Genomic DNA, 18,200 nt, shown 5'->3' with positions numbered 1-18,200 from the left:
CATCAAAATTTATACATTAGTATATTCAAAGGGGATCAATCTGATTAAAATACAGATCTATATTTCGTTTCACTTATTATAATTTCGATGGCCTCTACTACATTAAGATCTAACCAGTTGTGGTGGGAGGTCGCGTCAGGGGTCATACGAGCGGCTTCTGACCTATAACATCAGACATTTGATTAACCAATCAGTGTTGATGTTTCTAGTGGAATACCCACAGTTCCATGCATCGCACTCCAAGAACTTGCTGCAACAGACCATTTCATTGGCTAATCCCTCACATCAACTAGAACACGGGTTATATAACAACTTTTCCAGATTCTAGTGTAGTAAGACAAATAAAATGAAATTTTGAACTATAAAAATCGAAATGAAATAGGATCTGTGTTTTAATCAGATTGAAAGGAGACATTCCAAAATCTATAAATTTAGTATATTCAATGGAAACAATCCAAAATGCAAGTTAATCATGACACGTTCCATGCATACGGTCCACCATACCTTCTGTATTTTAAAGGTGGTTCTTGAGACCTGGTGTCTGCAACAAACCCGATACTTCCTGCATCAAAACTTGAATCATAGGCACTAGCACTACTAACACCCTAAAAATAAAATAAACAAAATATGATTAAAAGTTTAAAATATCCAATCCTTCCTGCATCAAAACTTGTATCATAGCCCTAAAAATATAATATACAAAATACAATTTAAAGTTTAAAACATCCAATCCAATTAATAGATTTTTCTGGAGAATAAGAAATGTACTTAAAATCTTGTAAAATGTTTAATATTTCACAATGAACGTTCTTTAAAGGGCCAATCCCCATAATATTTTGGAGAATAAAACTGCTTAATGTTGTGTTAGAAATCCGTAAAATCCTCTACCTTAGGGTCAAGCAACTATCTCAATATACGTGATCCATTTCAAACACTTAAACTGCCAGTCTTCATCTGGAAATGAAGACCGGTGTCCCAAGCAGTTTTATGCGGTGTCTGGATAAAACCAGACTTTAATTTATAAAAATAACGTGTAGGTGAAATTTACCTTTCGTTATCAAGAACAGCATGTGGGTCATGCACTGTATAGACCACTAAAGGAACGACAATAAATTATCAGGTCACCCAAGGAAAAAACTGATCCGAAATCTTAAAAGGGTTACGTGTTTGACGTTTTGAGCTGAAATTTTGAGGAAAGGTAAATACACCATTCCTCTATATTTTGCTGCTCAAATTTCATATGTACACAGATTTTCCCAGTCAAGGGTGGGGGGGAAGACAGGGGGGATTGAGAGAGTTTCTGTCTGGGGAGATAGGGTCATTGTTTTTACATGTTTCAGAAAGATAGGGAACCGTTGATTTTTACCATACTTCCCAAATACCACAGACTGTATGATTTCCAAATGGTTTTGACATAAATTATTTACCCTATTATCAACACTGATTCTGTCGTCAATCAGATAATCTTCCATGACACCAGCAGACGTCAAACCCAAACTGACAGACGCTCCAGCAACTGCTTCCTGACCTAAAATATATAACCACAGTCAGTACAATACATATCATCGAGGTCCAATGTTTGATCCTGGTGCTGGCCAAGAAAGTTCATCAGGATTTACCGGTGTGATTCCTTCGTGTCAGTGCAGGGCAGAGAGCCTGGCAAGAGACAACTTATACAGTCGTGTGCGGAAGGGATGAAGAACCAACGTCCAGTGTATACATTGACATACATGTCAAAAAACACTTGGCAGTTGGAATTCGATATAAGAGTAGGTTGTAGCGCCATTGTCCTGGCAAAATTCCCCTCATAGCACACTGTATGCCGTATGCCCGTCTTCATTAGCAAATTTCATTTCAAAGTTAATACTACATATATCCAGGAACTGGTCTCCTCCAAGCATTACTCATCGTGTTATTGATCTTGATCGTGACACTCCTCATAAAAAGCATAATGCTAAGTCAATTAAATTACTAACGATATGAAACTTGGCCGGATTGTTCCTTTGATACTTGTGCATCAATTGACAGACTACGATTTTTGATGTAACGTCTCAATTCCAAGAAGGTGGTGAAGATGTAACCCTTGGATCCTGGTCCTGATAATATTCTTTTGGTAGCCAACATATATGAGAAATGTTGTGGTTGATAAGATTTTATTACAGATGACCATAATACAATATGTTTTAACTGCATGCAAAGACGGGACATGGTTGTTTTTTTTACAAATTAATAATAATCTAGAGTTGATTATGGTCTGGATAAGTTAATTAATGTCTAATTAATAGTTTAGATAACATTTCAGGCCTAAAGAAAGAGCTACAATAGTTAGATTTACCTCTTGCATAATGTATGTTTAAATATAAAGTTTAGGCGTAAGTATTTTTTCCAAGATACAGAAAAGCGAAAAGTAATAGCCATACCATGAATAGTTTCTGTATTACTGGGTCGAGTCCGCATTCTCATCTGAAAACGATGCTGAGCTGTTGAAATCTGTAACAAGTAGCGACCCCTGGAAAAAAACAAATAACAAGAATTTTTTTAGCTTGACTTCAATTTAGCTTGACTTCAACTAACTGAACCTACAATAAAGGTTAATCAAGGGAGGTTCAAGAATTTACTCTCTATAAGTGCTACAATAGTGGTTAACCTAGGGAGGTTCAAGAATTTACTTTCTATAAGTGCTACAATAGAGGTTAACCTAGGGAGGTTCAAGATTGACTTTCCATAAGTGCTACAACAGAGGTTAATCTAGGGAGGTTCAAGAATTTATCTCTGTAAGTGTTACAATAGAGGTTAATCTAGGGAGGTTCAGGAACTTACTTTCTATAAGTGTTGCAATAGAGGTTAATCTAGGGAGGTTCAGGAACTTACTTTCTATAAGTGTTACAATAGAGGTTTATCTAGGGAGGTTTAAGTATTACAATAGAGGTTAATCTAGCTAGGGAGGTTCACAAACTTACTTTCTATAAGTGTTACAACAGAGGTTAATCTAGGGAGGTTCAGGAACTTACTTTCTATAAGTGTTACAATAGAGGTTTATCTAGGGAGGTTAAAGTATTACAATAGAGGTTAATCTAGGGAGGTTCGAAAACTTGCTTTCTATAAGTAAATCTAGGGAGGTTCAGAAAATTAATTTCTATTTATATAAGTGTTACAATAGAGATTAGCCTAAATGTAGGATGATTCAGCAACTTTCTGGGAGTGTTACAAAACAGGTTAGCCTAGACAATTTACTTTTTGTAAGTGTTGCAATAGAGGTTAATCCTACATAGGTTCATAAACTTACTTTCTATATGTGTTGCAATAGAGGTTAATCTTGGGAGGTTTGGCTATATGTGTACCGATATCTGGTTTTGGTTGAACACTGAATCGACGTTTATTAAATGATATTTTCTGTGTCGACTGCCATGGATGACGCTGTACGATAATTCGTTCATGTCCCTGATTTTCAGCAATCACTAAATTCCGACTGGATATTCCAACCCACACAGTGCTCATTGAATCGTGTTTGTTCTAAAAATAACAGAAAAAGATGGATACACAAATTACATCAGAAGTCACTCCATCATTTTTATAACAGGACTAAAGTGAACGGCATTTCAGGGACTCTGAATTCCTTGCTAATGATAAGAGAGAGATAGATTAACGTCCACTCGACACAATGTAGGTTACCTCGGGACTAACATATGCTTCAAATTTATTTTAATAATTCGCTTGCACGTAGGGGTCTTTAGCAGTGGGAGGAAACCGGGGGACCCAGAGAAAACCTATGAGGTTGAACAGGTGACCCTACTCCTTGTCACATACAAGCGATGGGTCGAAACCACGCTACTTGACTTAATGACATATTCCCAGTACATTATCGATTTTTCAACTATTATAACGCGGACTGACAGCTCTTTATCTTCCATAGTGACGCTTTAAATGTTAAATAATCAATTTAAGCACATTTCAGCATGGAAAATTTGATATTTCTCAAAAATGAAAAAGAAACACATAGAGTTTAATTAACGAATAGAATACCTTTAACAATTTGTGGTAATGAATTCCATATTCTGGTAACTTCTGTATACACTGAAAATAAAAACAGATATTGAACCCTTTTAATACATTTACTGATTTACTATATATTTCTAAATAATAAAAAAAACACACTTAATTTGAATTTCAACACAATTCTATGAGCGAATTAGGACTAGGTTTCATTTCAAGTCTTAATCTTCATCACTGCTTGAAGAAAATGAAATGAAATGGGGTTTAACGTCCTACTGTTCTGCTCCGACTAGGCTAATGAAGACGAGCATATGCCATACAGTGTGTTATTTGGGAAATTTTGCCAAGGCAGTGGCACTGTGGCCTACTCTTAAATCAAATTGGCCAATGCAGAGAGAGAGATGGGGTTTAACTTCCACTCAACACAAACTAGGGACTAACATATGGTTCAATTTTATTTCAATAATTTGTTTGTGTGTAGAGGTCTTTAGCAGTGGGAGGAAAGCAGAGGACCCAGAGAAAACCCACGAGGTAGGACAGGCCTAGCTACTCTTTGTCCGTACAACCGGGGAATCAAAATGATGCCAGATGACTCAATGACAGACCTTATGATACAGTGCACACATGCTAACCATTCGGCCATCCAACCCCGTATTTCAGAAGGACAATGAAAGATGAACAAGATGCATTCAAAAAACTCTATACCTTAATAAATTCCAACTCCGACTGAGAAGACGGATGCCCTTGTAAATTCTGATGCATTTCTTTTGCATGATCGCGTAAATACTGCATACCAAGTTTTCTCGTCATTCTCGTGCTGAAGTACTGTTCTGGTACAAAATATCCTGTTGTCATGGTAGCAGGATTATAATCTCCGAACTCTACCTGTAGAGCGAGACCAGCTAGTGCCAGGGCCTGATCGTCGGTACAGTAAAATCTATCCTCTATTATATCTCGTCGTAACTGTAGATACATCAGATGATAACTACTGTCATGTCTGAAATATTATTTTGTTTTCATTTATTAGCTTAAATATGCATTAGTTAATAATGGAAGGGGGGGGGGGAATTGTTCGAACAGAGGCAGTTCTTACCCACAGTACGGTTGGGCCAGGGTTAGTGTAATCTATATCAAAAATAGTTTATCTAATATAAGCAGTAATGTTATATACAGCAGTGAATCAGTTTTCAATCAAATATTCCGAAAATTAAAGAGAGAGAGAGAGAGAAATGGGGTTTAACGTCCACTCGACAAAAACTATGGTTTAATTTTATTTCAATAGTTCGCTTGCGCATAGGGGTCTTTAGCAGGGGGAGGAAAACGGAGGACCCGGAGAAAACACATGAGGTTGGACAGGCGACCCTACTCCTTGTCACGTACAACCGGGGAATCGAAACCACGCCAGTTGACTCAACGACAGGCCTTATGATACAGCGCGCACATGCTAACCATTCGGCCATCCAACCCCTCTGAAAATTTAGGACAATAGGGGGCTGATCATGACAATAAAAGTGTTATATGCAAAATTTCAATCAAATATCTTAGAGTCATAACAAAATATTCCGGACAATAAGGAGAGAGAGAGAGAGAGAAATGGAGTTTATTGTCCACTCGACACAAACCAGATCATTTCGGGACTAACATATGGTTCAATTTTAATTCAATAATTCGCTTGGGGTCTTTAGCAGTGGGAGGAAACTAGAGGACCCGGAGAAAACCCACGAGGTTGTCACTTACAACCAGAGAATCGAAACCACGCCAGTTGACTCAATGACAGACCTTATAATACAACGTGCACGCGCTAACCATTCCGCCATCCAACCTCGCAAGACAATAGGGAGGAAGGTGGGGGGAATAGGGGGAGGAGGGTAGCTGACATACCTGATGTCTGTAATACTATCCATATAAAACTTGACTCGTACATATACTGTGAATGTTATAATAGGGATTTGTCCTTTCACCGTTTCCTTCCAACCATCCGGAGCCACCTTGTGTAGCTTCGTATCAGGATCAATAAAAAAATGTTCCGACTCTGATAAAATAACAAATGACACAATATATTATAAATTGACATCAAAGTTTGCTTTTTGCATTCCTTGAACTTGAAGTGACAAAGTGTTTACTCAATTAAACATCCCCTAAACCACTACAGAGCATAATAAAGTAATAAAGAGACTGGATGAATGAAGCTAAACATCAATCGGATTAAAATACAGATCTATATTTCATTTCGTTTTTTTTAAAACTTTCGATGGCCTCTACTACATGAAGATCTGACCAGTAGTAGTGGGAGGTCACGTCCAGGGTCATATGAGTAATAAACTAACATTGCTGAAATTCAATAGGCTTCTTCGTTTCATTAATTTAAACAATGCATATAAATTCTAGAAAGGTCTGATGATAACTTTTGGCATTAGAGCATTCACGAGGTAGAATAAAGTGAAACAAGGGCTATAACTTTAGACGTAATAAACGGAAATTCAATAGGCTTCTTCGTTTCACTAATTTAATAATGCATATAAATTTCACAAAGATTGGATGATCACTTTTGGCATTAGAGCATTCACAAAGTCCAACAAAGTGATATACGGGCCATAACTCTAGACGTAATAAACGGAAATTATTGAAATTAAATAGGCTTCTTCATCTCACCAATGTGAACAACATATATTAATTTTAAAACACAACACAGTTTATATGGAAATACAATCACTGGTTTATAAGTATAGCACGACGTTTCGACAAGTATTCTCTTATCGTTATCAAGCACAAATGATGCTTGATAACGATAAGAGAATACTTGTCGAAACGTCGTGCTATACTTATAAACCAGTGATTGTATTTCCATATAAACTGTGTTGTGTTTTTAATGTGTTCAATCGCTAAATGCCACTCAAGGATTAAATTTTAAAACAATTGGATCATAACTTTTGGCGTATAAAAACGAGGCAAAATATAGATCTGTATTTTAATCATATTTTTTCAACAGAATATGAAATTTTTACCATTACCCAAATTTTTATAGACATTTTAAAGTACACATAAAATATAAATTCAAAGTGCTTGCACTCAATAACCATAAATTCATAGATCAGACTAATCATATTTATAAAATAAGAATAGTTTATGACACCAACCTGCTATAAAGGTCAAACCAAAATAATAATATTCTGCTAGACCGATATGTGTCACAAGAACATCGAATAGTTGTCTGCCGTTCGTACTAGGATCACAGATAACTTCATACTTCTGTCCGGTTAGATGAACTATTATAACTCTTCTAGCATGGGATGGATTCTTTAAACTCTGTTTATTGTAAATTAAACCAAATTAGATTAAAGTCACAATATTCGAGTTCACAAAGCATTCTCAGACTTAAGTTAAGAATTTACTCAACTTTCAATCACTGCCTATGAGAAATATCTTTGATCCAGAAACACAAAACTTTGTACATAGTTTCTTACTGGTGTATTTGATACATGAAAACAACAAAGTGAACTCGGGACCTTATAAAATGTCCTGATATTTCTAATTTTTTTGGCCATGCTCTAACTGCCCGACTACAGTGATGCCCTGGATCAAACCGATGGCTTATTTCTATACGGTACATAAATTTTGATTTATTTTTTTTCATTAGGATTTTCCGACGTGGGACGAAAAACTGAGGTCCCATGTACACATTGACGTGCATGTAAAAGATCCCTTGGCAGTTGGAATTCTAAATAAGAGTAGTGCCGCTGTTTCCTGGCAAAATTTCCCTCATAGCACACTGTATGGGGAATGTCCACCCTCATCAGGCCAGTCGGAGCAGAAGAGTAGGGTGTTAAACCCCATTTCATTCCAACCTTGATTTTATGTTAGAATCATCTAAATTACTATCCAATACTTTTAGCCCTTGTTAAATTCAAATAAAGAAAACAAGTGTTTTCCTGCAACGAACTTTAACTAAAAGCCATAAATATGTTCTTGTACAACTTAAAATAACACATACCTCCCCTTGTAGTGGCATTGGTATTCTTATAGGTGGCTTAACAGCAAAGTGGACAAATTCTGGACCCACAAAATCCTGTTTTAATATAAAAATACAGTAGCTTAAGTATATGATATAATATACTAGTCATATAATGATATAATACAGTAGCCTAGGTATGATAATATAATATACAGCCATATAATATTATATACAGTAGCCTAGGTATGATGATATAATATACAGCCATATATTATATACAGTAGCCTAGGTATGATGATAAAAAAATAGCTAAATGAAACTAGTCACTGACAACCGGGATAACCACTCTTATCTCTTATGCAAGGTTCCCACTATCACGATTCTTGCTGCGATTGAAATCGTGGTTTTAATCGTGGAGTAATCGTGGTGATCCTATCAGGTCTTATCGTATATTGAGGTCATTCGTAGCAATCGTGTTGACTGTATTGAAACGTATCTGTACGTACCGGATTGTGGACTCATTAGGGACAATCCTATCGCAACCCATCGCATTACAGTGAGAACCTAGCATTATAATACAGTAGTCTTAAACATGCATTATACAAGAGCTAAATTTGCCTATTGCAGGTCTTTCTTTAGGCCTGAAATGTTATCTAAATTATTAATTAGACATTAATTAACTTATCCAGACTATAATCAACTCTCGATGGCATTGCTAGCCTGCGATGTTTATTGGAATATTGTCCGATTTGCTGTTCGCCTTACATTCATGATTTAGTAATGATGATCAAGGCTAGCCAGAACTTTCGATCGCTTATTTCTCGGTTCATAGTGGATCAATTTGACTGAAATATTCAGCAAATTGCCTTTACAATATCTAGTTTTTAACTATTATAGTGAGAACTGCCAGCTCTTTATCTAATCTCCCATAATGTATCTTTAAATTGTAAAATTGTTTTATTTTGCTAAAGGCTACAGATAAAGATGATTGTGAAAACTAACTATCATAGTGCAGGGTTCCCGCGGCTTTGTCAAACATTTTTTCAAGGATATTCAAGGATAAATATACGTCAAATTCAAGGATTTTCAAGGACATTTTTTAGCCTAAAGTTACAATTTTTCATCTTAAAAATAACCAAAACATTACCAACTATCTTTATAATCTCATATTTAAAAGGAATTGAAGACATTTGAAACAAAATTAAGGATCTCAACTGAAATTCAAGGATATTTTCCTATTTCCGCGAAATTCAAAGATATTCAAGACCTTGAAAATGAAATTTTAAATTTAAGGATATTAAAGGATTTTCAAGGACCGCGGGAACCCTGTAGTGAGAACAGCCAGCTCTTTAATGTTATGTTTAAGTATGATTAAATTATTTTTACCCTATTAACGGGTGGATTCGTTGTAACTTGTTTGACTCGCTTCTTTCTAACAGGAGCAACCGGGACACCAGAGTTTATTGTAGTCTTACTAGCTCTAAAATATACAAAATATTATTTATTTTACACAGTCTGGGTGAAGGGAATGAAATGGGATTTCATGTCCTACTTTTATGCAAATGAAATGAAATATTGTTTAACGTCCTACTCCGACTGGACTAATGGAAACGGAATACTCCAAACAGTGAGCTATGAGGGAAATTTTGCCAGGACAGTGGCACTACAGCCTACTCTTATATCGAATTCCAATAGTCAAGTGATCTTTTACGTGCACGCCAATGTGTCCAAAGGACCTCAGTTTTTCATCCCATCCAAACGACCAGACAGGTTGGACAGTTGACCCTATTCCTTGTCACGTTCAATTGGGGAATTGAAAACACGCTAGTTGACTCAATGACAGACCTTGTGATTTCATGCACGCGCGTTAAACCACTAGACCACCCAAGCCCCCAGACTGGTTAGTAAGCCAGCATCTTACACACTGAGCCTCCATGGCTCCATATTGTAATTCCATCTCCCATTGATATGTTATTCTTTATTCTATTTAATTCCTTTTACCTGAGAGTATTATGATCGGCCATCATTGATAAATCACTACTAAACATGCTATCTTGATCTGACCCTTGACCTAATCTATAGGCGACCTCTGACCCATACTGGGGGTGAAGGTCAGGCATGTAAGTACCTGAAAAAATACAAAAATACATTAGCCCACGTTGGATTTTGTTACTAAAAAAAGTTAATTGAGAAACTTTGAAAGAAGCTACTTACACCTATCAATATGTAACAAGAGATTACTCCGTCAATATTTGCAAATAAATTGAGGAGAATACTCCAGTATCGGTTTCTCTATGAAATTATAACTATTTTAGTCGAACCTGAATTTTTTTTAAAGAAACTAGTGAATTACATGTATCACCTGACATATTGGATATTGTTTCACAGAAAATATAACACACCTAAACAGGACAGTAAAGGAATTGAGCATTACAAAGTTATAATTAAAGCCTGATAACCTCTATGACAGGTGGCCCCGTATCTACCGGCTTGAATTATAATAACCAGTATATACCTGATGTGTTTATATTACAGTATAAGTGAATCAATTGAATGGATTATTTATTTAATGCAATATTTAACTGAACTATATCACAGTGCAAACAATATTAACCGTGACACAAGTAGGTTACAGCCGCGCCCCTGTACAACCGATACAATAAAACACTATTCAATATAAAAAGCCATAAATAAATCTAGTAAAAAAAATAACCCAAATAGTTTCTAGATAGCTATTTTATGATATCGTTAGTTTCTAGATAGCTATTTTATGATATCGTTAAGAAAATATTGGTCTAAGATCTCAGGTGATGAAAATATTTTATGACTCAAAGAAAACACAGAAGTAGATTAAAGATGCATTATGTAAGACCTAAACCTGCCGTTTGCAGGTGTGACAAAGTGCTCCATAACTTGTATCACATTAAGATTATATTATATACATGTAAAGTATTTATTTAAATGCATAGATCCAATCTGAACCCCACATACATGAACCTATGGAACCCCATATGTTATTGATCTACGATATAAGATATACTGTCCACTACACGTATTTAATTACAGACTTGATTAATTCCACATCTAGTGACAACGTTGTCTATTAAAGGGACAATAACACTCTTGCTGGCTTGACAGCTCCAGAAAATAAAAAAAAAGCCTTATTCTAAGTACTAGATGTGTTAGTGTCTTACCTGTTGTGTAAATTATCCATTAAATCCTATTTTACTTGTCCAGAGGGTACAAAAATATTTTTAAATCCAAGTAACATTTGAAAAGCTTTACGTCAGGCTTTTCAAATCATTTAGTTTAATTTTTTTAATTTTTTAAATTAGGTGTGTTAAGATGAAATTTGTATCCTCAATTAATTCTTGGAATATTGTAAAATTGTACAATTTATTGACCAGAATAAAGATTGTGACATATTATTCAGTTACAACAAGAGTGGTATTGAGCCTTTAAATAAATTTTGCAGTTAGCTATACAAGGGTATATCAGACCCTTTGATTTCTGTAGTTAAAGAGACACAGAGATCGGCGACTGGACTCATCCGAGTTTGAGACTACACTATTGTTGTCAAAATTTCAAACATTCACAAAACTTTTCAATATATTCAGTTTTCATTATCTATTTTGGGTAATCAATACTTCCGGTATTCGTAGGTACAATAATATTTCCGGTATTGAGGCAATTGAGTATTCCGACACACTGTGTAATCGGAATTCAATGAGTCTACTGTATATTCATTTTACATTTTCTATTTTTGAAATATTATAGCAAGAACGACCAACAATATTAATCTTACATAATGCATCTTTAATATTCAGGGTAATAGATCAAATTCTACATCCTTGTTGACATGAGATAAAATCACAATCCATTAACAATATTTATAGTACGTCTCTTTCAATCAGGGGGGAATAAAATAAACTCGTTCAACCCATTAATGGGATTTAACGTCCACTCGACACAAAGTAGGTCATTTCGGGACTAACATATGGTTTAATTTTTTATTTCAATAATTCGCTTGCGCGTAGGGGTCTTTAGCAGTGGGAGGAAACCGGAGGACCCAGAGAAAACCCACGAGGTTGGACATGCGACCCTACTCCTTGTCACTTAATGACAGGCCTTATGATACAGCGCACACATGCTAACCCTTCGACCCCCCCCCCCTCCTCCCACATCTCTTTCAATCAGGGGGAATAAAGTAAACTCTTTCATCTCTTACACAAATATGCGTAAAGCGAATAATTTTCACTCAATAAAATGGCTGAAAAAACTTCATCTCATTGAAATGAAATGAAATGGGGTTTAACATCCTACTGTTCAGCTACGACTGGGCTAATGAAGATGGGCATACACCATACAGTGTGCTATGAGGGAAATTTTGCCCGGGCAGTGGCATTCTGGTCTACTCATATCAAATTCCAACTGCCAAGCGATCTTTTACGTGCTTGCCAATGTATACACGGGACCTCGTTTTTTTTCGTCCCATCCAAACAACTAGACAGCTGTCCTTGTTGGGCCATCCGTCCTGCACCACTGAATAGGGGAAACCACACCGGAACATCGAGATGAATTTTCTCGGCCAATGCTGGGATCGAACATCCGACCTCCAGGCTAGCGAGCCAGCGTCCTACCCACTTTTGAAAGCAAAAAATGGGTCATTTCAGGACTAACACATGGTTCAATTTTATTTCTATCATTCGGTTACGTGTAGGGGTCTTTAGCAGTGGGAGGAAACCTGAGGATCCGGAGAAAACCCACAAGGTTGGACCAGTGACCCTACCCCTTGTCACGTACAACCAGGGAATCGAAACCACGCCAGTTGACTCAATGACAGACCTTATGATACAGTACGCACGTGCTAACCATTCGGCCATCCAACCCCCCTGAAAGCAAAAATGAAGGAAAATATTGAATATAACAAATCTGACTATTAATCATTTATAGGCTGTGAAATGATGGGTTGTTTTTTTTCTCCTTCATATTTTCATGTTTTGTTTTTTTTAGATAGTGAAATTCTAAACCATTATTTGAACCATTCTTGATAATAAAAAAAAAAAAAAACTATTTTAATAAACTGAATTAAATATCAGTGATCATTTCTGAGATTTTTCACGGGAATAATTCAGAGATAAATGGTCAATGCCACTATTGGATAGATGATGTCATCACAATTCAATGGATGATGATGTCACTATTCACTAATTGATAGATGATGATGTCACTATTCAGTAATCGATGGATGATGATGTCACTTTTCATTAATCAATGGATGATGTCACAATTCACTAATTGAGGATGTCACTGTTTGCTAATCGATTGATGATGATGTCACTAATTGATAGAAAATGTCACTAACAGATGATTTCACCAATCAAAAGATTATTTCACTATTCAAAAGATTATTCAAATGATAATTTCACTATTCAAAAGATTATTTCACTAAACAAAAGGTTATTTCACTAAACAAAAGGTTATTTCACTAATGAAAAGGTTATTAAATTGAGATCACACATTAATTAATACATTCATTATAATTAAACTATTTATTTTGATAATGTCATTAATCAACAAGCCAATGTCACTATATACAAAATAAATTATATCAGTAATCAACCATATTATTAGTTTAATAATGTTAATAGTTTGAACACAACATCATATAATTACCCTGAGTATTTCTATTTTCTGTACCAAGTTGTAATGCTAGAATATTTATTACTCAGTAAAATCATTTCACAGTATCCTCATACTCATCAAATAATTAGATTCATTTGTGATAAGGAAAAATCTAGGTTGTATGGGAGAGGGAGAAATGGGGTTAAAGGACTACTTGATGCAAAACTAAGTTATTTTGAGACTGACATATGGTTCAAATATATTTCAATAATTTGTTTGTGCATTGGGGTCTTTAGCTGTGGGAGGAAACCCGAGGACCAAGAGAAAACCCACAAGAGAGAGAGAGAAATGGGGTTTAACGTCCACTCAACACAAACTAGGTTCTTTCGGGACCGACATATGGTTCAATTTCATTTCAATAATTTGCTTGTCCGTAGGGATCTTTAGCAGTGGGAGGAAATTGGAGGACTCAGAGAAAACCTAGAGGTTGGACAGGTGACCCTACTCCTTGAAACCACACCAGTTGACTCAATGACAGACATTACGATACAGCGCACATGCGCTAACCATTCCCCCCTCACTCTGAAAACCCACCAGATTGGACAGACAACTAAGTTATACTAGTTTCCTGTTTAAATACTGTGTATGTGTGCAGCTTCTGTTTTAACATACATTATGCAAGGGCTAAATCTGACTATTGCAAGTCCTATATCCTTCAGATGTTATAGAAATTATTAATTAGACCTTTACTTACACAACAAGCTCAAAATCAACTCTGTAGACCCTCGGATGGCTTGGATACAGCTTGGATTTAAACAGTCGTCCATTTAAAATTAAACCAAGAAATGGCCGACCAAGCTAAAGTTTATAGCGAGAACTGTCAGCTTTTTTTGTAATCTTACATAATGCCCTTTTAATGTGGGCAGGTTCTGTTTAATGTTAAACTTTATAATCATATTAGTTATAGGGGCATTATGGGAGATTAGATAAAGAGGGGACAGTTCTCGCTATCATAGTTAAAAACTAAATAATGTAAATAGAATATGCTGAAAATTTCAGTCAAATTGCTCCACTCTAAACTGAGATAATAGAAATTAAATATTAGGCCTAGCTTCGATCATCATTACTAAAGTCGGTACAATAAAAGACAAAGTCTTGATTACCTATTTTGACGTTAAATCATATACGACAAAATGTATTCAAATCCAGTAAATATCACAGACTAACGATTGCATCGAGAGTTGATTATGGTCTGGATAAGTTAATCAATGCCTATTTAAGAATTTAGATAACATTTAAGACCTAAAGAAAGACCCGAAATAGGCAGATTTACCTCTTGCAAATGTATGTTTAAACTGTGTTTATATTGACCTATCACAGGGTGTGCACAACTCAGAACACTTAAATTTCCAGGAGGCTTCCAGGAGTTATTTACCAGATTCCAGGGGTCCCGGTATAGATCTCTACATCAGATTGTATTTTATTTACACTTGAAGAACATTTACGGCGACGAACTCCTGAACTTTTGAAGAAACATTTGAGGACTACGTCAGTTTTATATCTTAAAACATATAGCGAAACCACAAATGTTAATTTTCCAGGCGTTTCAAGGAGTACTGTATATATAGTGCATTGATGGTGTTAATTGTACATGGACACTGTGTATTAATACTGTAAATTGTGCACTGGTACTGTATATTGTGCATTGATACTGTATATTGTGCAATGGTACTGTATATTGTGCAATGGTACTGTATATTGTGCACTGATACTGTATAGTGTGCATTGATACTGTATATTGTGCATTGATACTGTATATTGTGCATTGATACTGCATATTGTGCATTGATATTGCATATTGTGTATTAATACTGTATGTTATGCATTGGTACTGTATCGTGTACATTGATACTGTAGATTGTGTACTAATACTGTACATTGTGCATTGATACTGTAGATTGTGTACAAATACAGTATATTGTGCATTGATACTGTACACTGTATATTTTGCGTGGCTCTTTGTCCTGCACCACTGGCAAGTTAAAACCAGACTTGAAAATCTAGAAAAAAACTGCTCAGCGAACATATAAAATAATTTAGCAATTACCTGCTGTATATGACATCATTGAATGAAGTGATTTACTATCGGCAATGTTCTCATGGTTACCAGGTTGACGAAACGATAAAGGTCGATCATCACCTCGTCCCCGGATAGCTCGTAATCGTCTCTGTCTCTCTTTCAATCGTAAATATTTCTCGTAGCCGACTGGATACTGTGATTGTGAGTACTGATCATCCAGTCCTTTGGGCAACTGGTTTTCAACATTAGATGGCAATGTCGTTTGTTTGGTCGTATAAGGTGCCGAGTTTTCCTCTCCGTCATGTGTAAGCATTGCAGCAACATAAGATGACTGTGCTTCAGAAATGCTTTGTGACATTCGTGCATTCAAATCTGCTTCTCGTAAAGTTCCTATCCCAGAATCCCTATCTGGATTCGACTTTCTTCGATACAATCTAAATTCCGATTCATTTGTTACTGAATAAAAGAAACAAAAAAGATCAGATTATTGATAATTTAAATAATTCATGACAAATACGATGGCCGTCAGAAATCTTATACCCAGTATTGTCAGTTTATTAGAAGAGAGAGAGACGAATGGGGTTTAACATCCACTCGACACAAACCAGGTCATTTCAGGTCTATTCGGTTTCGATTTCTGGTTGTACGAGACAAGGAGTAGGGTCACCTGTCCAACCTCGTGGGTTTTCTCCGGTTTCCTCCCACTGCTAAAGACCCCTACGCGCAAGCGAATTATTGAAATAAAATTGAACCATATGTTAGTCCAGAAAGGACCTAGTTTATAACGAGTGGACGTTAAACCCCATTTCTCTCTCTCTCCATCAAGATCCATGTGGTGACAATGTGGCATAGAATATTCTTGTGTACATATGGCGAACGGACGCGCAGGTTAGAAGGAGGCGAGGGTTTAAACCAATCAGGAATCAATCTGATTAGAATACAGATCTATATTTCGTTTCGTTTTTTTATACTTTTGATGGCCTTTACTACATGAAGATCTGACCGGTTGTAGTTGAAGGTTGGGTCAGAGGTCATACGAGTGACTCTTGACCCTATTATATCAGGCATTTGAATAACCAATCAGCGTTGATGTTTCTAGTTGGTTACCCACAGTTCTGTGTAGCTCACGGCAAAAACTAGCTGTAACAGACCGTTTCATTGGCTAATCCCTCACATCATTCAGAACGCGGATTATATAACAATTCCTCCAGATCCTAGTGTAGTAAAGACAAGTAAAACGAAATTTTGAACTATAAAAAATGAAACGAAATAGGATCTGTGTTTAAATAAGATTGATCAGGAATCAGATTCATGATGACACCCAATTGACTTTACTGAAAACCCTAAAAAAAAAACCTTGTGGCCAAAAAGTCAGTTACATAAATTATTGAAACTTGTCTCACCTCCGTTGTTTCTGGAACCTGATCCTGATCGTGACCTGGATCGTGAACGTGATCTGTGAGATGTTTTCCGTCTACGATCATCACGTGACCTTCGTCTACGCGATGTTTGTGTGGAGGTTGTTAGACTACTTATATCACTACCATAACTACTATCAAACATATTTACATACTGAAATATAAATATATAGACAATACAAACATACAGGACAACTGCACAGTAAGATACAGACAGAGCAAACATACTAAAATATAGAAAATACAAACATACAGGACAACTGTACAACAAGATACAGACAGAACAAACATACTAAAATATAGACAATACAAACATACAGGACAACTGTACAACAAGATACAGACAGAACAAACATACTAAAATATAGACAATACAAACATACAGGACAACTGTACAACAAGATACAGACAGAACAAACATACTAAAATATAGACAATACAAACATACAGGACAACTGCACAGTAAGATACAGACAGAACAAACATACTAAAATATAGAAAATACAAACATACAGGACAACTGCACAACAAGATACAGACAGAACAAACATGCAGAAGTATAGACAATACAAACATATAGAGAAACAATTGAGATTGACATATGGGGAAAGGAAATGAAATTTAGCATCCTATTTTTCTGCTCTGACTGGGCTAATGAAGACAGGCATGCGCCATACAGTATGGTATGAGGGAAATTTTGCCCGGATAGCTGCAATACGGCCTACTCTCACATCGAATTCCAACTGCCAAGGGATCTTTAATGTGTACACGGGACCTCGGTTTTTCATCACATCTGAATGACTAGACAGCTGTCCTTGTCAGGCCCTCCATCCTGCACAACTGACAAGGGGGAAATAACGCTGGATAATCCTGATGAACTTTCTCGTCCAACACCGCGATCGAAACTTGTGACCTCCAGGCTAGCGAGCCAGCGTCTTACTCACTTAGCCAGTATGGTGAAAGTTGTTTCTATTGTTACATGCATAATGCAAGGGGAGGAGAATTTGCCTGAACATGGGAATTTCCACCTTCTACATGTATTCGTTGAATTTCAACCGCAAAGGGTTCTTGTGGTTTAACATCCACTCAACCTAAACTAGGTCATTTTGGGACTAACATATGGTTTAATTTT

The 18,200-nt window shown here is 36.1% G+C and overlaps 1 protein-coding gene across 3 annotated transcripts in view; it reads right to left on the bottom strand.

The window, feature by feature from the left end:
• Positions 1-18,200, bottom strand: part of LOC126810036 (tyrosine-protein phosphatase non-receptor type 13) — a 59,239-nt gene that overhangs the window by 25,460 nt on the left and 15,579 nt on the right. For 2 of the 3 annotated variants that reach the window (XM_050534955.2, XM_050534957.2), the window contains exons 7-20: positions 17,054-17,222; positions 15,678-16,106; positions 13,622-13,657; positions 9,947-10,073; positions 9,332-9,425; positions 7,985-8,059; positions 7,131-7,299; positions 5,875-6,025; positions 4,699-4,990; positions 4,024-4,074; positions 3,287-3,513; positions 2,421-2,509; positions 1,428-1,528; positions 505-605 (exon numbers count right to left, since the gene is read on the bottom strand). In XM_050534955.2, coding sequence (XP_050390912.1) covers positions 505-605; positions 1,428-1,528; positions 2,421-2,509; positions 3,287-3,513; positions 4,024-4,074; positions 4,699-4,990; positions 5,875-6,025; positions 7,131-7,299; positions 7,985-8,059; positions 9,332-9,425; positions 9,947-10,073; positions 13,622-13,657; positions 15,678-16,106; positions 17,054-17,222 — 2,111 coding nt within the window. The remainder of the gene's footprint in view (positions 1-504; positions 606-1,427; positions 1,529-2,420; positions 2,510-3,286; positions 3,514-4,023; positions 4,075-4,698; positions 4,991-5,874; positions 6,026-7,130; positions 7,300-7,984; positions 8,060-9,331; positions 9,426-9,946; positions 10,074-13,621; positions 13,658-15,677; positions 16,107-17,053; positions 17,223-18,200) is intronic. The other variant, XM_050534956.2, reaches the window with a different exon arrangement.

The sequence above is a fragment of the Patella vulgata genome, chromosome 2 (assembly GCF_932274485.2).
Source record: "Patella vulgata chromosome 2, xgPatVulg1.2, whole genome shotgun sequence".
NCBI lineage: Eukaryota > Metazoa > Mollusca > Gastropoda > Patellidae > Patella > Patella vulgata.
The sequence above is the reverse complement of the archived record's forward strand: the minus strand, read 5'-3'. Positions and strand labels throughout refer to the sequence as shown.